This window comes from Littorina saxatilis, linkage group LG1 (assembly GCF_037325665.1).
Source record: "Littorina saxatilis isolate snail1 linkage group LG1, US_GU_Lsax_2.0, whole genome shotgun sequence".
NCBI classification, from domain to species: domain Eukaryota; kingdom Metazoa; phylum Mollusca; class Gastropoda; order Littorinimorpha; family Littorinidae; genus Littorina; species Littorina saxatilis.
In genome coordinates this window covers 13,585,697-13,611,024 of record NC_090245.1, presented here as the reverse complement: position 1 = coordinate 13,611,024, position 25,328 = coordinate 13,585,697, and the positions used below count along the sequence as shown (strand labels likewise).

The following is a 25,328-nucleotide window of genomic DNA, read 5'->3' as shown; positions in this document are numbered from 1 at the left end:
CGGAAGAATCACAGGTTCCTGGACTAGCAACCGCAGAAGCTGGGGAAACCACACCGCGGTTGGCCACAGGGGAACAATCAGCATGCCGTCTGCCCGGTATCTCCTCCACTGCATCAGCACCCTTTGAATCAGACTGAAAGGGGGAAATGCATATATCAGCCATTTTGACCAGTTGTGTTCAAATGCATCGACTGCATACGCTTCTGGATCATGTCCCCATGACATGAAAGGTTTTACCTGAAAATTCAACCTTGAGGCAAAGAGATCAATTTCTGGATTCAGGCAGGTTTCACAATCTTCAATCACAGACTTCCTTTTTTTTCAACAAAATCAATCTGGACAGAGATCTTTGAAATAGTGTTTTTATTAAAGCCTTACATCCTCCTGGGTGGAATCAAGACAAAAACTTGTATGGAGCCGCATTCTTGTCGACATAATGTGATAGCTTGTTACAGTACTCTATCAAACAAAGGGATAGACGTAAACAGAATTGGGTAACGATTTATTCAAAGAATATTGTCCAGAGGCTTTAATAAATTAAGCAATAACAATGCAAGCAAAATATCATTTCCGAGCTCAGTGAAAAAAGCAGCAAATAAGGACTAATTATGGGAATTCCGTTCTTCTGAACTGCTATTTCGCTGTGATGCACGTCATGAGCATACCTTCAAAAGTAACAATGTTAATTGCACTCCATTTCTCACTTTAAAAAGAAAGTAGAATCATTGACCAATAGAAAAAAACGAGTTTGGAATTCTTTTTGCATATTCTTGGGGAATAAATACCTGAAAATGTAACCCTACCCTCTAAATGGTGACATCATGACAGCGAAAAAAAAAATACAGAACAAGTCATGTGAAGCGATAATAAAACATTAAGTTGGTTTGAAACTAAAAGATCAACATTGGAATCAGGGACGAGTCATTAACAATGCTAGTGAGATTTGGCTAGCCGAAACCAGAAGACCGAGACGGGTTGCCTCCGCGAAGCATATGAACAAAACGGGCGATTTTTCTCATTTGAGCAGATTTTCACACTAAGCATGACATATCTGTTTATACATTGGGATCCAGGAAATCCAAAGGATACAATGCAATAACTTTTGAATCTGTAATCAAAAGTGTTATTGTTATTTGCAATTTTTAGAATGTTATGTACCAAATTTTATAATACATTTCATAACTTGACGAAATGTAAAACAAGTCGCGTAAAGCGATATAAAAACATGTAGTCAATCTATAGGCATCAAAATGAAGGATAAACTAAAAAAAAAAACCAGTCCGATCGGCGAGACTAAATTCAGATAGTCTCGGCTAACCATACCCGAAAACCGTCACGGATCACACTCATCTCCGCGAAGCATACTCAACCTGTTTTCTTTAATTCTGAACGCGTTTTTAAAGTAAACATAACATATGTATATATATATTTTAAATCAGGAGAAGAAGTACAATGCAGTAGTGTTTGAATCTGTAATGAAATATTCGTTTTTGATGACAATTTTAATGAGCGAACTAATTCACTTATTTTCAAGCTACCTGGCTCAAATGCAATATCAAAGTCCCGACTTAATCAAAGATTACTTAACAGGTCCGCCTCAACTATCACAAAAACGGAAATGACGTCATCAAAGACTGTGGCAGAGTACCTTAACGCAGTCCTAGTATATCCACTACTGACTGAACTGTGGCATAGTACCTGGACGCAGTCCCAGTATATCCACTACAGACTGAACTGTGGCATAGTACATGGACGCTGTCCCAGTATATCCACTACAGACTGAACCTTAATGTCTTGCATTTTCTGCAACTACTCTGCACACATAAGAAAACCCAACCCCTCTCGCACGCACACATGCAAGTACGCACGCATCAACACTCACGCATCAACACTCACACACACACACACACACACACACACACACACACACACACACACACACACACACACACACATAAGCTAACACAAACGAACACGTGCGCACAACGCTCGCGCGCACGCTTACACACACACACACACACACATACACACACACGCACGCACGCACGCACACACACACACACACACACACACACACACACAAACGAACACGTGCGCGCAACGCTCGGCCGCACGCACACACACACACACACACACACACACAGCTAGATAATACATCATCTGATATGTTTCCTTGTTCATATGCTTTTTTCAAGTCATAAACGTAAACAATGAATGGTTTTACTGGGATTTTGTGCAGCGTTTTGTATTATCTGCGTTGTTGTCGGATTTAAATACTCTCTCAAAAACTGGGTATCTAATCACGACCGATAAGATTTTCCCCTTTTCGATTAAAAAGTACAATGAGATTTAGTCAGAACCATAACATTATTCTTCCCAAAACACTTATTAACATCCATGTAAAAGAAACACAACTCTGTTCATCAAATTATCTCACCCTTTGCAAGAAACGTATGGCGAAGGCACATTTCGCGCCGCGGTGCAGATGACGCAATTAACCCTCGTGACGAAACGATTGGTTCGTGACGTCGCGTCATCAACCGTTCATGAATGGCCCTTGTATGAATGGCATTCTTTCTGTTGGGATGACGTGTGAACCTCATCATTAGTGACTTGGAAAATCGGTCGGATTTAGGTATCCCCGAAGTCGGTCGGAATTGAATACACTTACCCTACACTCTTCCACATTGACAGGCGCGCGCGCACGTACGCACGCACATATGCAACAATAACAATGACAAAAATCAAACTTTTAAAAGCACTTGAAAGTTAATAAACAAAGCAACTATTGATTCCCTACGATTATATGATCGTGACTGGCTCTCTTTCCAAGTTGGAACGTTTTCAATCTGCTGTCTGACGTCAAAGTGTTGAAAAACGTACGGCGATGTCTATAAAACTCTCACTTGACCACAACATTCACAATGCAGTGCATTCAAGGATTGAAAAAAACCACTGGCGTTGATCAGACACAGTCACTGAATGTTGTTATTTTACAAATGAATCTGCTTAACATTTGGTAAGAAATGACCGTCAATAGTCAGGACTGGGTGGCCGAGTGGTAACGCACTTGCGCTCGGAAGCGAGAGGTTGCGTGTTCGACCCTGGGTCAGGCCGCAATTTTCTCCCCCCCTTTCCTAACCTAGGTGGTGGGTTCAAGTGCTAGTCTTTCGGATGAGACGAAAAACCGAGGTCCCTTCGTGTACACTACATTGGGGTGTGCACGTTAAAGATCCCACGATTGACAAAAGGGTCTTTCCTGGCAAAATTGTATAGGCATAGATAAAAATGTCCACCAAATACCCGTTTGACTTGGAATAAAGGCCGTGAAAGGTGAATGCTCGCCTAATAGGCTACTGAGCTTTACTGGCCGATGTGAATGCGTTATATATTGTGTGTAAAAAATGTCTGTTTGTCTGTCTGTCTGTAAAAAATTCCATTTCAAACGGCAGAAATTAATATGTAAGCGCCTAGGGCTATATCTAGATTAGGCGCATAAAAATGATCACAATAATAATAATAATAATAGTGCCGGGCGGTCGTGAGAATTCAAGGTTTTCAGAGACAGACAGTAAATAACGTGCTCTGAAATAAACACATGCCGAAAAATTCTTTAGTCAGCCAGTTGATCATCTGCCTGACAACGGATAGGAAGTATAAAATTGGTCGCATCATGGCAATTTGCTGTGTATGGCGGTCATAGCAGACGATTTGTCTTCAGGACGGTCGTGAGAAAAAATGAGACAGACACCTTGCCCGAGTGACTAGACAGTAAATAACGTGCTCTGAAATAAACACATGCCGAAAATTTTTTAGTCAGCCAGTTGATCATCTGCCTGACAACGGATAGGAAGTGTAAAATTGGTTGCATCATGACAATTTGCTGTGTATGGCTGTTATAGCAGACGATTTGTCTTCAGGGCGGTCGTGAGAAAAAATGAGACAGACACCTTGCCCGAGTTACTAGACAGTAAATAACGTGCTCTGAAATAAACACATGCGGAAAAATTCTTTAGTCAGCCAGTTGATTATCTGCCTGACAACAGATAGGAAGTGTAAAATTGGTTGCATCATGACAATTTGCTGTGTATGGCGGTTATAGCAGACGATTTGTCTGCAGGGCGGTCGTGAGAAAAAATGAGACAGACACCTTGCCCGAGTGACAAAATGACCAAGCGCAAGTAGAATAAGCCGTAGTTAGCCTTTCAAAACCCTTTCATGTCGTGATTTGATGGACATTGCTACTTATTAAAAGCATGTTACGTCCAAACCTTTTAACAGCCATTCCAACTGAACAGATTTGTAATTAACGTTTTTGAGACAGACACATTTAGAAAAAAGACCGTTTACTTCACATGCGATTGTATCGACTAAACATAAACACATTCATTGTTTTTTTTAACGAAGTGTGTTCATCTATCTGTGTTCTTTGGTTTCTAATGTACTTTTCACTGGATTTCTTTGTGTGTTTTTGTACTGGTGCCTTTGTCTGTTGCAATGTGGCTAAAAAGGGAAATCGTGTCTGTCTCATTTCTCACGACCGACCTACCTTTTTCGCTGGTGGGAAATACAAACTTGACTTAAATTCGATCAAAGTTTATTTTTCATATGTAAATTCCGAAGACATTCGACACAGACCAGTGAAAATGCACGACTAAACAAAACGAAACATTTTATTTAATATCAAAGTCAGGGACATACCCGACTCTGAAGACTGTGAAACCTGTCTTCAGCAGTCTCTCTTTAAGCCTATGAAATACAACATCACTCAATTTCCATTCTGTACGGTCATTGAACTGACGTGACTGCATATCTGCTTCAGTGTTACATTTCCCAGGAATATGTGTAGCAGATAACCAAATCAAATTATCTTTACACCAAATCCAGATTCTTTTAGCCAATGCATTACATTCATGTGAATGTGATCCTCCCATATTCTTTATGTAGGCAATAGCACAAGTGTTATCTGATAACACCAAGACATGTCTCCCTGTGAGTTTTGCTTTGAAACTTTTCAGTGCATATTCTATTGCCAGTAATTCAAGCACATTGATATGAAAAGCTCTTTCATTCATTGACCATCGTCCCCCTGTTTTCAGGTCTCCACACACTGCGCCCCAACCTCCTGTAGAAGAAGCATCAGTCTGGATTGTTATGTCATGGCATGCATTTTGCACTGTGTGGTATGACTCATCAATGTTCTCAATCCACCAATCTAACTCTGAACAAGCATTGTCAGATAGATTAGCTAAAGACTCAAAATTTCCTTTTGCTACTTTAAGGGCATCAGACTTGTCTTTTTCTAACTGTCTGAAATACAGAGGTCCCCACCTATTAGCAGGAAAAGTGGCAACCAACATTCCAATGACTTGAGCCAGTTCTCTGATTCTGATTCTTTTCTTTCCCTTGAGTCTAAAACAGGCTGCCTTTATATTCTGCCTTTTTTGCTCTGGAAGTGATACAGTCATATCTTCAGAATTCAACCAAAACCCAAGGTATTTTAACCGTTTGCTTGGATTGAGAACAGATTTGTCATCATGTATTGTGAAACCAAGAGATTCAAAGAGTGTTACTGTCTCACTGACATTCACTTCACATTCTTCAACTGTGTCTGCCTGTAAATAACAATCATCAATGTATGAGGTAGAAAGAAAACCTTGTGCCCTCAACTTTGCATACACTGGTTTTAGCAGCTTTGTGAAGTACCTTGGACAGTTACTCAAACCATTTGGAAAGCATGTATACTGAAACATTTGTTCACGCCATCTGAATTTTAGAAACTTTCTGAACTGATGTTTGACAGGAACTGAATAGTAAGCGTGTCTAAGATCAACTGAGGCCATATAACAGTCTTTAGTCATCATTTGTGTAGCAGTTGACAAGTTATCCATTTTAAAATGTTCGTACGCAACGGATTCATTGAATCTTTTCAAGTTCAAAATAAGCCGATGTGACCCATCTGGCTTTTCAACAAGAAAAATAGGTGAAACCACCTCATCTTCTTCTGGTTTTGATGGCTCAATGACATGCATACTCAATAGATGTTCTACTTCTGCATCCATTATCTGAAATAAGTGACCAGGAACTTGATTTTTGGCCTCATGCTGAGTTTCCACCTTCTCAATGTCTTCACTCAAAGGAATTTCTGTTCCCTGTACCATATCTAGAATAAAGGAATCAGATGTCAATTTCTTCCAATTGTGAACAAAATGTTTCAGTTTACCTGCTTCAAATGTGGCATTCTTTATTTCACATACCTCTTTGTTGTCTACTCTGCTTGCCTGCTTGTCGTTGTGCCGGAGAAGAATGGTCTCCCTTGACTTCTCCCTCTCACCCTGAACTGAGCTCCTCTCTTCCCGTTCCAGTTCCACCTTCCTCTTCCTCTCCATTCGGAGTTTTTTGGTGCATACTGACGGGATGGGAAATATTTTTGCCCTCTACTTGATTGAGTAAAGGCAAGTCCAAGTTTGGTTGTACAGTCAATATCAGCACACGCTGACTTGAGATCATCCCCAAATAGCCACTGAGTGACTGGTATGTTGGAAGATGCCAGTTTTCTGTATTTTCTGTTCACATTTTGTCCAGACAGTATTTTTGCTCTTCTGTCCAGTGACATGTCATACGCTGTTTTCAGTATCAGCCCACTTGCCTCAGCAATTGTTTTGATCAGCTTTTTCTGTTCCTCACTGGCAACCCCCATTTTTAGGGACACATCCCAGGCCACAACAAGAGCATTGTTGGCCGTGTACAGTAACTTCTGTTGACGTTGTGATTTTAAGTCATACGTTTTGGCACTGTGTTCCATCAAACCCCAGATTTCGGGATTCACTTTTGGGACGCCTGTCTCAATGTTCTTTGGGCGTTTAAACTCTCTTTCTTTTTGCTTCATCTTTTCTTCGGTCATCTGACCCTTTGCCATCACTGATACAAGTTTTGCAATTCGATCTGCAACTTCATCATCAAGAGTCTCAGAAATGTCAAAATCTTGCTCCAGTTCATTCATAATTTCACTCTCATTGGGGTCGTTCAGTTCAGCCTCGGGTCGAGATTCTGATGCTTGAGTTTTACACATTTCTTCAAGAAGGTGATCGAAATCATCCCCAGTCTCCACAGATTGTTCGTCATCACTGACATCACGTTTTCTCTTTTTCGATTGTTTCGTTTGGGGCGAGTCGCCATCTTTGTCTACCACCATAGTTAGAAACTTCAAAATTTTCTCATTTTGACTCTTCATCTTTTCCCAATCCGAGATTGGTAGAGTGACTGTTTGTGGTTTTTCCTTTCCACCCGTGTCGGGTGCGTGGATCAAGTCATTCAATTCTGAGTCCGAATCGAGTTCCAACTCTACTTGTCTCTCTGTCATCGCGACTCGCGGTTTTTTCGAACTCGGCACGATAAAGGATAAAGCACTTACTTTGTCCAGCAGAAACAATCAATTTCACACACAAAACACAACAGGTTACGTCGATTTCCGGATGAAAATGAAGTTTTCTACGCCGAAAATTCCCACATGCTGCCCATGGCCGCCATAACACATACGGGTATGGCTAGCCTAGCGCATGCGCACTCTCACATAAACCGTAGTTTCGGTAAACTGCATGAAATGGAATTTTCATTATTTTCTGATTCCAAAAACATATAAATATGTTATATTCGGATCAAAAACAAGGTCTGAAAATTAAAAATATAAAAATTATTATCAAAATCAAATTTCCGAAATCGATTTAAAAACAATTTCATCTTATTTCTTGTCGGTTCCTGATTCCAAAAACATATAGATATGATATGTTTGGATTAAAAACACGCTCAGAAAGTTCAAACGAAGAGAGGTACAGAAAAGCGTGCTATGCAGCACAGCGAAACCACTACCGCGCTGAACAGGCTCGTCAGTTTCACTGCGTTTTGCACAAGCGGCGGACCACGGTCATTGTGAAAAAATGCAGTGCGTTCAGTTTCATTCTGTGAGTTCCACAGCTTGACTAACGCGACTTGTTTCTTCTCCTTCGAGGGATGGAACGTAGTGGATGTGAAATAGCCACATTTAACAAGTAAAAAAATTGGCATGTACATTAGATCTCCCTTTATCAAAAAGGACCCACTTAATAATAATAGTAATAAAACATTCTTTTATAGCGCTGTTCACCGCCAAATGGCAGTCTCATGGCGCTTTACATTAGACATCACAATTTAACATTTTACACATAAAAAGTTTTCTCGTAAGAAATAACATAGAAGCATTAAAAACAATTCATAGACAACGACCACTTATAGTTATATAAGATAATCTAGAAAAATTGTTTCAAAAAAGATGAAAAACACCCACGTAAGATAAGTAATACTAATAGACATATAGTTACACATAAAAAGGACCCACTTCAACACAGCACAGATATATGTAGGCTTACATGTATATCGTAAATACGATTGGTTAATTACACCATTTCTATGTAAATACCAACATTTAATTTTGTGTCGTACAAATGAATAAAATCCTGTGTGCTCCTGTTAAATCTGTATCATCATGTGTCGCTGTGTCCTGGTTATTGGATGGCTGCGATCTGCTGGCCGATGTGAATGCGTGATGTATTGTGTAAAATAAATTCCATCTCACACAGCATAAATAAATCCCTGCGCCTTGAATATGTGCGCGATATAAATTGCATAAAATAAAAATTTAAAAAAAAAATAAATCCCTGCGCTTAGAACTGTACCCACGGAATACGCGCGATATAAGCCTCATATTGATTGATTGATTGATAGTTTGGTTCTACTGCAGCTGTAGTGCATTGGTTGTGTGCTCGGCTTAATGTGCTTACAATTAAATACATAGCTGGCTCACCACAATATCAACAATCACATAAGCAATATCAAACACACTAAGTATATATACAGTATCCACTCTTTTCCCTTCCCCCGCGGGTTAGGGGAAAGAATTTACCCGATGCTCCCCAGCATGTCGTATGAGGCGACTAACGGATTCTGTTTCTCCTTTTACCCTTGTTAAGTGTTTCTTGTATAGAATACAGTCAATTTTTGTAAAGATTTTAGTCAAGTAGTATGTAAGAAATTTTAAGTCCTTTGTACTGGAAACTTGCATTCTCCCAGCTAAGGTAATATATTGTACTACGTTGCAAGCCCCTGGAGCACATTTTTGATTGGTGCTTTTGTGAACAAGAAACAATTGACAAGTGGCTCTATCACATCTCCCCCCTTTCCCCGTCGCGATATAACCTTCGTGGTTGAAAACGACGTTAAACACCAAATAAAGAAAGAAACTCTTTTCCCTTTTTACAATTGCATACAAACCATGCTTTTTTAATTCACACTGAAGTCACAGCACATATTTACTGTGCCACATCATACATGAAAAAACTGCCGTCTCAACGTAAATTCTCGTTCAAACAATACGTTCAAATCAAACTGTTTACCATATTTGAATTTACTTATGGACATTTTTGCAATTAATATAATGCGATTTATTTGCTTGTTTTCAATTTGATTATACCGAAAAGGACATCTCGTTCACTCAAAACAATGTTTTTGCCAATATGCATAAATATATAATTCTGAACATTTATCCAAACATTTCTCATCTTTGTACAATTCCAATTTTTTCAATAAAACCATTATTTCCACAAGAACTGCACTTATTATTTTCTCTCATCAATCAATCAATCAATGAGTCTTTTATCGCGCATATTCCGTGGGTACAGTTCTAGGCGCTCTGCAGTGATGCCGTGTGAGATGAAATTTTATACGGCCAGTAGATTGCAGCCATTTCGGCGCATATTTACCTTTCACGGCCTATTATTCCAAGTCACACGGGTATAGGTAGACAATTATTAACTGTGCCTAAGCAATATTGCCAGGAAAGACCCTTTTGTCAATCGTGGGATCTTTAACGTGCACACCCAATGTAGTGTACACGGGGGGAGGTTCGGACACCGAAGAGAGTCTGCACACAAAGTTGACTCTGTGAAATAAATTTCCGCCGAACCTGGGATCGAACTCACGCTGACAGCGGCCAACTGAATACAAATCCAGCGCGCTACCAACTGAGCTATATTGGTGGGATACACGTTATGCAAAATCTTCCACTTTAATAATCTTAATCGTTCTTCTTCTGTACAATTACGTGCCAACGTCCAATGATTTTTATCAAGCTGAACTTGGTATTTTTTTCGCCAAAAGCGTGCAGCGTAGGGCACGGTACTTTTCGCCGTCACTAGCAAGACGTGAAAATCACGTTGCGTGACCGGCTGTTTTCTCGTCGCTGGCTGAGTATTCTTTTTTTTGCTGTCTCGCGGCTTGCTGGCTCGCGGCTTGCTGTCTTGGCTCGCGCGCACATAGCTGTTTTATGGCCCAATAGTCAAACTGCCTATTTGCTGTTCTACTTTCTCACAACTCTGTGGATACGGAATAAATTCCTTTCCAACCCGGACATCTTTAACATAATTATACCAGCTTGAATCCAATGTTTAAAAAAAAAAGCGTTTTACTTCTGTACACAATAGGTTTTTCGATAAACACTCATCCAAAAAGGCATTACGCTCGCTCACAACATGCGTTTTAAGTTGTAACCATTATATATTCAATACTTCTGTCAAAGTATGAATATAATGTATCATATTCAATCCAACGAAATCCTTGACACATGCTGAGCTTTTAAAACAATTCCTTAAAACCTTCCACGATATGTTAAACAAAAACGTCGGTATCCTTTTATCAAAAATTGATACAAATAGTGACAAATTGGCAAAAAGAAATGTGAGTATTATAGGGAAATTATGTATTAAAACTAAGACGTTTTTGTTGTTGCAAATGTGTTACCCGATGCAAGCCCTCGTGGCACCAAGAAAGGTGCTCGATACATTGAACACCATTTTTCTTGCTTCGAATGGAAGAAAAAGCACTCCAAAAAAAGGGCGTATGAAAAAGTAAAGAGGAATGTAATGTGTTCAGATTAAACGAAAAGAGACATTAAGATGATAAATATGTATGATATTCAAGCATCCTTATTGTTGACATGGGCCAGACGGGCGCAATGGCTTGGTGGTAAGACGCCGGCCTTCAAAGCGGAACGGGTCGTGGGTTCGAATCCCGGCCGCGCCTGGCGGGTTAAGGTGGAGATTTGTCTGATCTCCCAGGTCAACTTATGTGCAGACCTGCTAGACAGTGCCTTATCCCCCTTCGTGTGTACACGCAAGCACAAGACCAAGTGCGCACGGAAAAGATCCTGTAATCCATGTCAGAGTTCGGTGGGTTATAGAGACACGAAAATACACAGCATGCTTCCTCCGAAAGCGGCGTATGGCTGCCTAAATGGCGGGGTAAAAACGGTCATACACGTACAAATCCACTCGTGCAAAAACACGAGTGTACCTGGGAGTTTCAGCCCACGAACGCAGAAGAAGAAGAAAAAGTTGACACGGGCCAAGAACGTAGGCCTATAAAGTGAAATTGACAAATGTTTAAAAGGAGGGGGATTTCCCTTGAGCTATCCTCACAGTTCAAGGCCTGGGGGCATTAACACTAGTTCCGTGTTATTCAAAGGTAAGCTCAGAATTTGAGAGGTGAGAGTTTACCGAGGTGCTTAAAATCAAGTCATTCGACCTGATTTGAAAGAAACCGCCATGTCAGAATGTAGCGGAGTAAGTGTTGGTTATCATGTTGGAACTGCGTTTCTCTTTGTGGGTTTTGGACTGTTTGTGGCTGGCTTTTCGTGTCCCTATTGGACGGGGTATGAAGCCTACAACATCGGTTTGTGGTTGGTGTGCTCACCCCGTGATTGCCGCTCTCTGTCCACCGTCTCCCCCTTGTTTGGAGGTAACTATAATCTTTAACTAAACTGCGTTTTCGGAACACGTGTGTGTGTGTGTGTGTGTGTGTGTGTGTGTGTGTGTATGTGTGTGTGTGTGTGTGTGTGGCTTGGTGGTAAGACGCTGTGTGTGTGTGTGTGTGTGTGTGTGTGTGTGTGTGTGTGTGTGTGTGTGTGTGTGTGTGTGTGTGTGTGTGTACAAAGTTTACGTATGAAATAATGAGTGACTGCCGTATTGCCAAGGTACATTTGGCTGAATAAGATGTTGAAACTTGTGATGGATGTTGCGAAACATAATATATAAATATACATTCAGGGTGAACCGCGGCCCTCTGCATACTCGACTCTCTGATCGGCCGCTGAAGTTATTCATGCATCAGTGTACACACGCACGAGTGACTAATGCACAATGACAGCACTAGTTAGTGATGTTTTCTAGGTCAGTAAAACGGTATGGTGACGTCCCCATTCGCCCCGGCCTAACTCGCCGCTTCCCATCTCGCCGCCAATTATCTTGAATTTTTCAAGAGAGGCGATTCGCCCCCTCCCATCTCGCCGCCAACACACACACACACACACACACACACACACACACACACACACATGCAAACACTCACACACACACACATACACACACACACATACAAACACACACACATATATTAATTATAAACCAAGTGAAATATTTATGGACAAAGATGTTCAAATATGTCTCGGAAGGTTTGTCGCAGAATGCTTTAGAATTCATAGCAATGTGTCAATAACCTTTTTGGTTTGAGGACAATAAACATTTGTTCTTGTTCTTGTTCTTGTTCACACACACACACACACACACACACACACACACACACACACACACACACACACACACACACACACACACACACACACACACACACACCCACACACACACACAAACACACACACACACACACACACACACACACACACACACACACAAATGCGAATGTGCAAGTCCAACAGGTGACTGCATTTGCCACAAAGATTACACGGGTAACGATAATTTGCGCAGATAAATTGCACACATATACTGTAAAAAGGAACGTTAATTAAAAATGCGAGTCCTACAGGTGATGAGAAATAGCAATTGCCATGCATTTTTTCTCCGGTATTTTAGTCAATTCTAAACTGGAACTCGTTGACAAAAATACATTTTCCTCCCCGACTGGTGGTCGCGACCTTGAGAGCCATGGTTGTGAAGTGACTTTCACAGGAGAGAAATCAGGTGTCAATTTTTGTTAACCTGTTTTGCACGACAAACGTCAAAAGTCAACTTCATCGCATGGGATACGGTAAACTCAGCACAAACTCAGGTAAACGTGTTATTTTGTATAACCTGTTTTGCACGAGAAACGTCATCTTCATCGCATGGAATACACGGGGGCGAGTTGGCACTGCTTGCGGGGGTGAGATGGCACCCTTGACAGTTTTAATAGTGGGGCTCGTATGTTGCAGACGCACTCATAAATCATTCACATCTTGCAACAAACATCATACTTTGTGATATTGTTCTTTATAATTATTTAAGGGATTTCAGATACAGAGCCACTTCAGAAATCGGATTTTTTGCTTTTGATAGGGAATAAAAGGCTGCATTTACAGCAGACGAAATTCGTACCAAAAGCGCTCAGCAGTAAATATTCCCAACTCAGCAAATGTAAAATTCAATGGTTTACCATGCACCAGAAGTTGTCTGCTGATAACACATGCATGACATAAATACTCTTATGGGTATTTTTGTGTTCTGGTATTTAATTTGATCGTTTTTAGAATTTTATATATCCGCAGCATGAAAATTCAAGATGGCGGCCTCCGCAACATTGCGTGTTTTGATTTGAGCGAAAACAACGTTTCTGAAGGTAAGTTTTCAAGAATACGCATCCATTCACCAATGTCACATCATTTTACTGTTTAATTCTCCCCTGGGGTCTGTTATTCATCGGGTGAAGCGCTGAAATGCAGAGACTTTGTTTAATCTTGCAATAGCTCATTAGCTAGATTGTGATGCTGATAGATCTAGATCTATCTGTTGATTACAAGTAAGGAAATCATGATCGCCACGCTGGTGATTTTAAACAGATTAAACGAACTTTGAATAAAAGGCGAGGAGAAAGAGATTGTTCATGGTATGATAAATGATTAGTCCTGCCTACGTTAAGGACTTCCATAAGTCTCTAAACGGCTGAGGTGGGGAGGGGTAGAGTCAAAAACTGAGTGAGGGTAGGCCAGATAGTAGGATGACCAGCTGGAGATAAAAACACTCCACTCCCCATGTCTTTACAGTGTTGTGATCAAACTTTCAAAGACGGTAGGTAACAGACAAAAGCATACAGTGTATGCTAATCAAATGAGATAAGTGGTTTTGAAAAATGAAGAGGTACCGCTCTTTGAGTTTTACAATTTTGGTTTGTTGCTTGTTTCTCATCCTTTTGCTTATTCTAAGTTGACCGTGCATTGGTGTGAATTTTATTTTTACAGGATATATACAAGAGTTACACCACATGCCGGTTCCTGGGAACAAGCGTTCTGCATTTATTCCGGTGCCACAGAAGGGAGCTGATTTCACTAGTACTACTGTATCAAGGTTTGTTACCAAATACATCAATTAACAGTAAGATTTTTTTATTTGTATTAATTGGAACATGTTTGCACATCATTTGTAAGCGACCTCTGTGAATTTGATGGGTTTAACGTACGTACCCTCACTATGGTCAACATTCTCTGTTAGCGACTGTTTGAAGCGAATAAATGTAGCGGTCAGAAAGATTCCAGAATCAGTTGGGTCACTGGAAACTGTGTTTGTTTGTTTTTTAACCTGAAACAGTAAGAATTATACGAATTCATGAAATAAAATTTTCTTTCATTTTGGTCTGTTGTGTGAAGACTTGCTAACCCGGCTTTGACCAACTCTCTGAGATAGTAAACATTATTCAAATACATTCAAATAAAAATTTCACTTTTCATCTTTTGTGTGAAGGGTACCCCAGGCTGATTTCCTGCACCATGGATGTAGAGGAGGCCAGACAGTCTGCTTCTCATTCCAGCTGTGTTGCGGTTTTTTCTGCTCGTGAAGTGTATCGCCACATTGCCAAAGCCATTGGCCAAGAGAAGTCACCCTGTCTGCCCATTTTGCATAGCCTTACAGGCTGTGACACTATGTCGTTCTTCAATAATCAGAAGGCTTGGGAAGTATGGCAAGCATTTGAAGACGTCACTCAAACTTTCTTCAGGTTGTCTGCTCCTCTTTGTAAGCTGAGTACCACTGACAGGGCAGCACAAGAGCTTTTTGGTGTACATTTGTAGGACAAAACCAGCAACGTACTGGGTGTAAACAGTGCTAGACGGTACCTCTTCAGTAAAAAGAGCTGCCAAATTGACCATAATCCCCTTACAAGTGATGTGCTGCTGCAGGACATGAGATTGAGAAGAGCCATCTACCTATTAGACTTCCAAACTCTGTGGGCTGGCAGTTCAAGGCTGGAAAGTGGGAGTCATTCTGGACGAGCTTTCCAGCGTGTGCCGAGAACTCATGAGGTGTGCCTGCAAGAAGAGCTGTACAACAAAACGCTGCAAATGCTGCTAAGAAGGACTGCAGAGCACAGCTCTCTGCAAATGTGCTTGCATGCCTGTGAAAACTGTCAGCATCTAAACTGTGCAAAAATATTATTGCACCCATTTTCATACCCCAACTCAAACATTTATTCCTGTGTCATTTTATTCAAACTGTCTATGCCATTAAACTTTAAAGGCTCGCATCTTCGCTATCTGGCACATTTTTTTTTTTCATGTGACAAAAACTTCGGGTACCTTTTAAAAAGCCGACGACAATTCCTGAGGCACAACTGGGTCACTGTTGTATACGAAGAGAAAGTCAACTTGATTATCCATCCAGAACAGGTTGTTTTATTTCGCCATCTTGCATATTTCTAGTGTTGTGCCATTGTACCTACTGATGTATGTGTCGATCTCACGGATGAGATGTTTATGTGTCAAATTTGAGGGATACCCAAGTCAACTAAAATCCATGTATTTTAGCAATGACCAAGTGGGTTGCGTTGCAACTTTCAGGAATGTGTGTCTACACACGAGGCGTAGTTCAACCGTTTGAGTACACTTTCAAATCTTCACGAAATAATATTTTAAAAACTGCCACAGGTTTGTTGACTTACATCCCACATATTTTTGACTTCGCATGTATATATGACAGATGGTTGTTTCAAGTACTGCCAAAGTTTCTTTTGAGTATAGACACTTGCCGGAATGTGCCAGTTGTGTAAACACATGAGAACAAACAACGTTTTCGAAATACAGCGATTATGAATTTTAGTCGACTTTTGAGTTGATACATTACATTTTTATCAGTTTTATTTTGGGGTACCCTTATTTGGGCGGCGGTCAAATAACCCATGTAAAGGCCACCTTTTATCTTAAAAGTGTTCCAGTTAGCCAAGTTGAGTGCCCTCAATAGCATACATTGAATATAACAGCACAGGAATGAATGTTTTCGTTTTGGTATGAAAATTGGTGCAATATATTTATTTTTGCACAGTTTAGGTAATCCACAAATTCTTCAACCCTGCCACCCACACCGTCCAATCATTCTCTGCACCAACAATACATGTATTGTTTTGTTTAAAAATGTTTTTGTGTTAGTTTCTATTGCAAGAGAATGTCTTGTAGCATCAAAAATGCCTAAATACCCTTTTATTGGCGGCCATTTTGAAAATTGTAAAAAAACTACCGATTTCTTAATTTTTTCACGGTGGCTCTGTATCAGGTTTTGTTAAGCAAAAGCAAATGTCCATTTACGCCAAATTTGCTGTTAATCACATGAAGTGAAATATGCCTAACATACCCAACCGTTTACACTGGCGGCCATTTTGAAAAATTGTTTAAAAACTACCTATTTTTTTATTTTTCGCGATGGCTCTGTATCAGGTTTTGTTAAGCACATGAAACTCTTCATATTTGCTAAATTTGGTGTTTGTTGCATGATTTGAATGATTTTGCAACATAGGAGCCCCACTATAAAGCAAGTAGACCGTGAAGTCGGCAACTACAAAGCGGCGGCAAGATGGGCGGGGGCGAGTCGGTACCTCGCCAGTAGAACAGAAGTAGGATAGTTATAAATGTTTTTGGTTTTTTTGGTCCTGTGATTCAAAAAGCAAATTCATTAGAGAACGGTTGTAAACATGGAACTCTCGGTATTTTCGTTGTGTATATAGCGCCGTAACTCTATCTCTCTTCCTCTCTAATGGTACTCTTACACTGTGCCGAATTGCCCTTGCGAATAGAATTCGCCAATAATTCGTTATGATCGGGACATGGTCGCAAGACATTCGTAAATGTTTGTAACCATGCCTAAGTTGAATGATATCCAAGGCATTTGAGAACTTTTAAACCAAAAAGTTTCTGCCGATTTCACAAGATGGACAAGTTCTAAAATACTTTACGAATTTTCGGCAAAACGATGCCGATTTCGCGTAATGGACTGCTGCGTTTTGCCGAAATTACGAGAATTGGGCAAAAATGCGAAATCGGCAATTCTGTGAATTTGGCCGATATATGTATCCTCTGGTCAATTGGCTAATTTAAAATGACCTTTTTTTGGACTGGTAGCGAGATGATGTTTTCTTGACCTGCAGGGTGGTGGTCAGCGGTGCAGTTCTTCCAGTGCATGTCCTTGATGTGCTTTGTGGTGACTACTGGTCACAGCATACTGGTCACTTGGGTGGCGGCTTGTCGGGGCACTGGACCCAACCTCAACCGTCCTCGCGGTCGTCCTCGCAAGTTGCTGTTGGCTGGTACTGCCCTTGCAGGTAAAATGAAATAAAACATTAAGACAAGAAAGAAAGAAACAAGTCGCGTAAGGCAAAAATACAACATTTAGTCAAGTAGCTGTCGAACTCACAGAAAGAAACTGAACGCAATGCAACGCAGCAAGCAGCAAGACCGTATACTCGTAGCATCGTCAGTCCACCGCTCATGGCAAAGGCAGTGAAATTGACAAGAAGATCGGGGTAGTAGTTGCGATGAGAAGGATAGCACGCTTTTCTGTACCTCTCTTCGTTTTAACTTTCTGAGCGTGTTTTCAATCCAAACATATCATATCTATATGTTTTTGGAATCAGGAACCGACAAGGAATAAGATGAAAGTGTTTTTAAATTGATTTCGAAAATTTAATTTTGATCATAATTTAATAATAATAATAATCTTCTTCTTCTTCTTCTTGGCGTTCGCAGAGGTTACACAATCAGTCCTGCACTGGTGATAAATGTTGTCGTTTTCTCCAACTCCTGTCGACTGCCGTATAGTTTGGTCTGCAAGGGAGTTGGTGACGGCCACACTTCTTTTCGTTCCTCATCTAGTAAGGGACATCGCTGTAAGATGTGTTCCGCTGTTTGGTCTTCTTGACCGCAGGCACAGGTTGGTGATGGCGCCAGCTTGAACTTTCGGTTCATGTGAGCATTGAGCCTGTTGTGGCCAGTACGCAGCCTGATGAGGTTGACTTGCTGCTCTCTGGACATTGTGTGGTAGTCATCTCTGTTTGTCCTTGGCCTCATCAATGCCTTGATGATTGTCTTCTGCTCACTAAAGCTGACACTGTTTTCAGGTTGGTCTTCCACGGCTCCTTCTTTCGCCAGCTCATCTGCCCTTTCATTTCCTGGTATCCCACAGTGTGCTGGTATCCACTGGAGGACAACTCTTCTGGTTTGTCTGACCATCTGTAATGCTTTGGCCAGCTGTGGGAGTTTGTCGTTCTCTAGGGCCTGAAGGACTGAAAGGGCGTCCGAGAGGAAGACAACTTGGTAGCAAGGGTCTGCGGAGTCCTGAACCAAGGAGGCGGCCTGCATGAGAGCTTCTGCTTCTGCTTTATAGTTTGTGATAATAATAATAATAAGCCTGAACTGTGCAAACGCTACATCGATGATTGCCTCGATGCCACCTCCCTCTCGTTGTCTGACCTCACTGATTACATACACTTTGTCAGCAACTACCATCCCTCCATCAAATTCACCTTTGATATCTCTCCTTCCGCAGTCGTCTTTCTGGATCTGAACATTTCCCTGTCTGACGGCATTCTGTCCACCAGTGTTCATTACAAAGACACTGATGCTCACACCTACCTTACTTTCCATTCCTCCCACCCTTCTTCCACCATCCGGAGCATTCCATTTTCCCAGTTTCTCAGACTGCGCCGCATCTGTTCTGACACAGATGACTTTGAAGAGAAAGCAGCAGAAATGTCTGATTTCTTCCTTCAACGTGACTACCCATCCAGCCTCTTGAATGTGGCCTTAAATAAAGTTCGTCGTATACCGAGACAGGAAGCTCTGCAGCCATCATCCACCTCAGACAGATCAGACAGACCTGTGGCAGTTCTGACCCACCATCCCCACAACCTACCTGTTCGCCACATTCTGAAGACTAATTGGTTCATCCTTAAGTCCAGCCCCTCGGTTGGTGACACTTTCAGCCTGCCACCCTTGTTGGCCTCCCGACGGGACTGCAACCTTAGAGATTCCCTGGTTCGATCCTCTCTTCGTTCGCCAGTTCCCCTACAACCCGGCACAAACGCATGCCAGAACCCTCGTTGCCACACCTGCCCCCACATTTGCCATTCTACCACTCTGACCGGCCCCCAAAAAGATTTCAAAATTAAACGCACGTTCTCTTGCACCAGCCGCAACCTCATCTATGCCATATCCTGTCTCAAATGCCCCAAAGTACTCTACATTGGTGAGACCGAAAGAACCCTCTCTACCCGCTTCACCGAACATCTGGCAGATATTCGGCATCGCCGCTGTAGGTCTGTTGCCCAACATTTCAACAGCAGTAACCACACCTCCCTGGATGCACGTGTGAAAGGTGTCTGGCAAATGTACAGCACCTCCACAGACAGAAAACAAGTAGAGTCGAATTTCATTTTATCCCTGGGCACATCCACACCTGACGGTTTGAATGCAAAAATGTGATGTACTTGTATTCCCCAAACATACTGTGGATTTACGGTACGTGTGTGTGTGTATTTGTATCTGTGTGTGTGTTGTGTGTGTTTCTTTCTGTGTATGTTTACGTGTTTGGTTTTGTGTGTGTGTGTGTGTGTGTGTGTGTGTGTGTGTGTGTGTTTGCGTGCGTGCGTGTGTTTTTCCTCCTTTTTTTTTTCCCTCCCCCCCTCCCCCCCCCCCTCCTTTATGAGTGTGTATTACTTTTAGTCTGTATGCCTGTGCCCTTGTCCTTGACATCATCCAACCACTTCTCTCCCCTTTCATTCATTTCCGTTCCTAGAGTTCCTTCCCCTTTTTGCGTGTTTCCCCTCCATTTTCTTTCAAACCCTGTTCGTTCCGTGTTGCGTCTGCTTTTTGTTGTCTTTTGTGTTCTTTTCCTGATGAAGCTTCCAGAAGCGAAAATTCGTAATCGTCTTGTGTCGTCTTTGTATTGGTGAGTACAGTAATCCTTTGTTTTTTAACTTTGTTCATCTTACCACAGTCACTTCGTTGTTTAGATCATAATTTTTATATTTTTAATTTTCAGAGCTTGTTTTTAATCCAAATATAACATATTTATATGTTTTTGGAATCAGAAAATGATGGAGAATAAGCTGCACGTAAATTTGGATCGTTTTATACAACAAATATTTTTTTTACAATTTTCAGATTTTTAATGACCAAAGTCAGTAATTAATTTTTAAGCCACCAAGCTGAAATACAATACCGAAGTCCGGGCTTCGTCGGAGATTACTTGACCAAAATTTCAACCAATTTGGTTGAAAAATGAGAGCGTGACAGTGCCGCCTCAACTTTCACGAAAAGCCGGATATGACGTCATCAAAGATATTTATCAAAAAAATGAAAAAAACGTCTGAGGATATCATACCCAGGATATATATCAGGGCCGGACTAGGCGAAGAGGAGGGGGGTGGGGTTGCCAGTGGTGGCCCAGGGGGATGTCCCCCCTGGCGGCAGAGGCGGATCAGTTCATTTTATGACTGGTTTTTTTCAAAAGTATATTGTGAAGTATGGGTGTGAAGGCGCAAAGCGCCGAGCAGACGGCGCGAAGCGCCTAGCTTGCTAGGGGGGTCCGGGGGCATGCCCCCCCGGAAAATTTTGAAAAAAAGGATGCAAAATGGTGCAATCTGGTGCATTCTGAGGATGATCATTACCAGTTTCAGGCAGCAGATTTTGTCACTGATTAATACCCCAAAAATTGAAACTCAATGTAAAATAAAGAAATGCATACCTCATTCAATATTTTTATTTTTTGGCTGGGGGGGTCCGGAAACCCTAGAACCCCCCCACCCCACCCCCCCCCTCGTTGTGGGGGTCAGGGGGCGAAGCCCCCTGAAGCTGACGGGTAGGTCATATTCTGAGATAGGAAAATGGTCGCTCCTTGCATGAAACGGCATAAAATAAGCAATAATAAAAAAAAATTAAATAAGTAAGGTACATGTTTAGGCTAGGGGGGGGGGGTTGCGCAACCCCCATAACCCCCCCGGTAGTCCGGCCCTGTATATACTAGATGAATACCCGCTTCGCCGGGTACGGCTGCGCCGGGAAAAAGTCGAGCCGAATACCCGGCTGCGCCGGGGACCCGGCTTTGCCGGGTGTACGACGGCTTTGCCGGCGCACCGCACGAAGGAAGGGAGATAAACGCGCAAAACACTGGAGAAGAGTAGTGACCTTCTAAAAATAGTATAACGGGAATATGGATTGAGCGTTGTCGACAGTGATCTTCTAAAAATAGAAACGGGAATATGGATTGACGCCACACGAAGGAAGCGAGGTAAACGCTGAAAACACTGGAGAAGATAAGGAAGAGTTACTGGAAATGGATCCAGAGAAAAACCAAAATCGGTTCAGCGCTGCGCGCTGAGAGCACGTGTTGAAATATCTCATCAATGAGGTTGTGTCCGGGATGTAGCTGAATATGGCCTCCAAATTTGAAAAAGATCGATCGAGAACTTTGGCTTGGCATCGCGGACACACACACACACAGAGACACAAGTCGTATATATATATATAGATACATAGGATACTATCTTATCTCTGCTATTTGTTGAGAGAGTTTCACGCTGATTTCTTTCTTTCACAGGTGGCTTTGGACTCGTTGGAGACGCCATCTTCGCTGCAACAGTGACTACAGGAAACTTTCTTTACTCAGTCCTTTCCTGGGCCTTCGCCATCAACGTTGTGGGTTGTTTCTTTGCTCTCATCGCCTTAATCATCATAGCAGTGTCCAGTTGTCATCAAAGGCGTAACCTGACAACTGCGTATTCGCAATCTAACAGACGTGAGGTACAAAGGGTGAGAACATTCATGTCCAGACGGGAGGCTACTCGTCCGCCTTTTGTTATCGCCCTACCGGGAGACTCGCCAGAGACTGTTGCATCTCTTAACCAAATCCAGTTAACGCGACTGTGACTGTGATTATGATTTTGACAAATGCTCGCTCCGCAATATACGTCTAAATAAGTACACGCAGTTTCACTTTTGTTATTGAAAACGCACACACACGCACGCGCGCACACACACACACACACATACGCACGCCCGCCCGCCTGCCCGCACGCACGGACGCACGTACACACACACACACACACTGCCACACACACATGAACGAAGGTGTACCTACATGGGTCTTCAAACTAAGTCTCTTCTTCTTCTTGTCAGTTCTGCGTTCATGGGCTGAAACTCCCACGTACACTCGTGTTTTTGCACGAGTGGGTTCTTACGTGTATGACCGTTTTTTCCCCGCCATTTGGGCAGACACTGATACGCCGCATTTAGGTGAAGCATGCTGGGTATTTCATGTTTCTATAACCCATCGAACTCTGCCATGGATTACGTACTTGGTCTTGTGCTTGCGTGTACCCACGAAATGGGAGAAGGCACTAGCAGGTCGACCGGCACGGTGGCCTAGTGGTAAGGCGTCCGCCCCGTGATCGGGAGGTCGTGGGTTCGAACCCCGGCTGGGTCATACCCAAGACTTTAAAATTGGCAATCTGGTGGCTGCTCCGCCTGGCGTCTGGCATTGTGGGGTTAGTGCTAGGACTGGTTGGTCCGGTGTCAGAATAATGTGACTGGGTGAGACATGAAGCCTGTGCTGCGACTTCTGTCTTGTGTGTGGCGCACGTTATATGTCAAAGCAGCACCGCCCTGATATGGCCCTTCGTGGTCGGCTGGGCGCTAAGCAAACAAACAAACTAGCAGGTCTGCACATACGTTGACCTGGGCCGGTGTAACACGGAATTTTTACTCCACGAAAAATGTACTCCGGAGTAAAGATTTCGTACGAAATTCTTACTCCGAGTACACCTTTCGTACGAAAAAAGAACTCCACAAGGTATGAAAAAATTACTCCCTCCACGAAATTTTGACTCCCCAAATTTTCACTTCCAGTAAAAATCTCATACGCAAAAATGGGATGCGGGCGAAGGGATAATGCCAATAATTATGTGATCTCGCACAAACGAATGTCGCGCTATCCTCCCTCCAGTCCTTCCACCACCAAGACTAACAGGGGACAGGGGAGTAAAAATTGCGTACACCTGGCGTGGGCACTAATTAAATTGCTCGTGTTAAGGTGGAATAATTTATTCGTTATTTATTCGTCAGGGGAGTCACATTTTCGACCGAAATGTTGACTCGGAACGCACCAGTAGTTGGAAGTAATTTTCTCGTGTTATGGGGGAGTATTTTTTTCGTAAAGGGAGTAAAATTTTCGTACGACATTTTTACTCTGGAGTACAAATCTCGTGGGAGTAATGTTCTCGTGTTACACCGGGAGATCGAAAAAATATCCACCCTTAACCCACCAGGCGAGGCCGGGATTTGAACCGACGACCTTTCGCTTGGGAGGACTACGTCTTATTCACTAGGCCACTGCGCCAATAACCCAGTGCACATATTTGTGAGATAATAGAGCATAATGTAAATAGGCAGTTTGAGTATTGGACCATAAAAACAGCTAATGTACGGGCGAGACAGTGAACAAAACACTCTGCCAGCGACGAGAAAACAGCCGGTCACGCCGAGGGATTTTCGCCACTTGCCAGTGACAGCGAAAAGTACCGTGCCCTACGCTTCACGATTTCGGCAAAATAAAAGTTCAGCTTGATAAAAATTACTGGACGTTGACACGTAATTGGGGCGGGGATATAGCTCAGTTGGTAGCGCGCTGGATTTGTATTCAGTTGGCCGCTGTCAGCGTGAGTTCGATCCCAGGTTCGGCGGAAATTTATTTCAGAGTCAACTTTGTGTGCAGACTCTCTTCGGTGTCCGAACCCTCCCCCCGTGTACACTACATTGGGTGTGCACGTTAAAGATCCCACGATTGACAAAAGGGTCTTTCCTGGCAAAATTGCTTAGGCACAGTTAATAATTGTCTACCTATACCCGTGTGACTTGGAATAATAGGCCGTGAAAGGTAAATATGCGCCGAAATGGCTGCAATCTACTGGCCGTATAAAATTTCATCTCACACGGCATCACTGCAGAGCGCCTAGAACTGTACCCACGGAATATGCGCGATATAAGCGTCATTGATTGATTGATTGATTGATTGAATTGTACAGAAGAAAATGATTAACATTATTGCAGTGGAAGATTCTACATACCGTGTATTCCACAAATATTTTATTGGATAAAATGAATATTAGAAAAAGTAATAAGTGCGATTATTTTGGAAATATTGATTTTTTTTTTTTTTTTTTTTTTTTTGAATTGTACGAAGATGTGAAATTTTTGGTTAAATGTTCAGAATTAAATATTTTTCATATTGGCAAAAACATTGTTTTGAGTGTACGAGATGTCCTTCTTGGTTATAAACCGATAAAGTTAACCAAAAAAAAAATCATTGAAAACAAGCAAATAAATCACATTATATTAATTGCAAAAATGTCCGTACGTAAATTTAAATATGGTAAACAGTATGATTTCAATGTTGTATTTGAACGAGGATTTAGATTGAGACGGCATTTTTTTCATGTATGATGTGGCACAGTAAATATATGCTGTGACTGTTGAATTGAAAAAAGCATGGTGTGAATATATGCAAGAGCACATGTATAAGTTTATCTTGTTGTGCTCCTTCCTTAAAACATATTTTTTCATGGCTTTGTAAATTTGTATTTGAAAATAAAACACTGTTCAAACCAATTGTAAAGAGGGAAAAGAGTGGATACTGTATATATACTTAAGTGACTTATGTATAAGTCATTTGTGCTTCCCCATCTGGATTATTCAGATGTTGTATGGGACAATTGCAATGCAATGCTGGCAGCTGAAATGGAGAAGTTGCACCTTGATGATATGCCATAAGAACAATAATCGGGGCTCAGTGTCAGAGGCACGAGCCATCAAAAGCTGTATGTCGAATCAGGTTTTATAACATTACAAGAGCTGCGTAGAAGACATAAATTGATTTTATATTGTAAATTAGTAAATGGTATGTGCCAGCTTATTTGCTTGGTTATCTTCTACCTCTCAT

At 41.8% G+C, this 25,328-nt stretch overlaps 1 protein-coding gene and 2 long non-coding RNA genes across 4 annotated transcripts; 2 read left to right on the top strand and 1 right to left on the bottom strand.

Moving 5' to 3' along the window:
- Positions 1–7,330, bottom strand: LOC138962012 (uncharacterized). Its single transcript, XM_070333705.1, has 2 exons — positions 6,258–7,330; positions 1–133 (listed from the first exon to the last, which is right to left on the bottom strand). The coding sequence occupies exon 1, from the start codon at positions 7,232–7,234 to the stop codon at positions 6,269–6,271; it is 966 nt and encodes a 321-aa protein (XP_070189806.1). The 5' UTR covers positions 7,235–7,330; the 3' UTR covers positions 1–133; positions 6,258–6,268.
- A 4,195-nt stretch (positions 7,331–11,525) lies between these two features.
- LOC138962312 (uncharacterized) lies at positions 11,526–24,402 on the top strand. Of its 2 annotated transcripts, XR_011454475.1 has the most exons (4): positions 11,526–11,826; positions 17,485–17,658; positions 21,933–22,738; positions 23,051–24,402. It is a non-coding gene; the product is annotated as an uncharacterized lncRNA (long non-coding RNA). The 2 variants fall into 2 exon arrangements; XR_011454474.1 differs by having other exon boundaries at positions 11,527–11,826; positions 21,933–24,402.
- LOC138962005 (uncharacterized) lies at positions 13,272–15,222 on the top strand. The gene is made up of 3 exons (XR_011454373.1): positions 13,272–13,698; positions 14,318–14,423; positions 14,817–15,222. It is a non-coding gene; the product is annotated as an uncharacterized lncRNA (long non-coding RNA).
- Positions 24,403–25,328: the final 926 nt, after the last annotated feature.

Bases quoted from the DNA above. Each gene is read 5' to 3' on its own strand.
- LOC138962012 (XM_070333705.1), bottom strand. From the start codon at position 7,234: ATGAAGAGTCAAAATGAGAAAATTTTGAAGTTTCTAACTATGGTGGTA.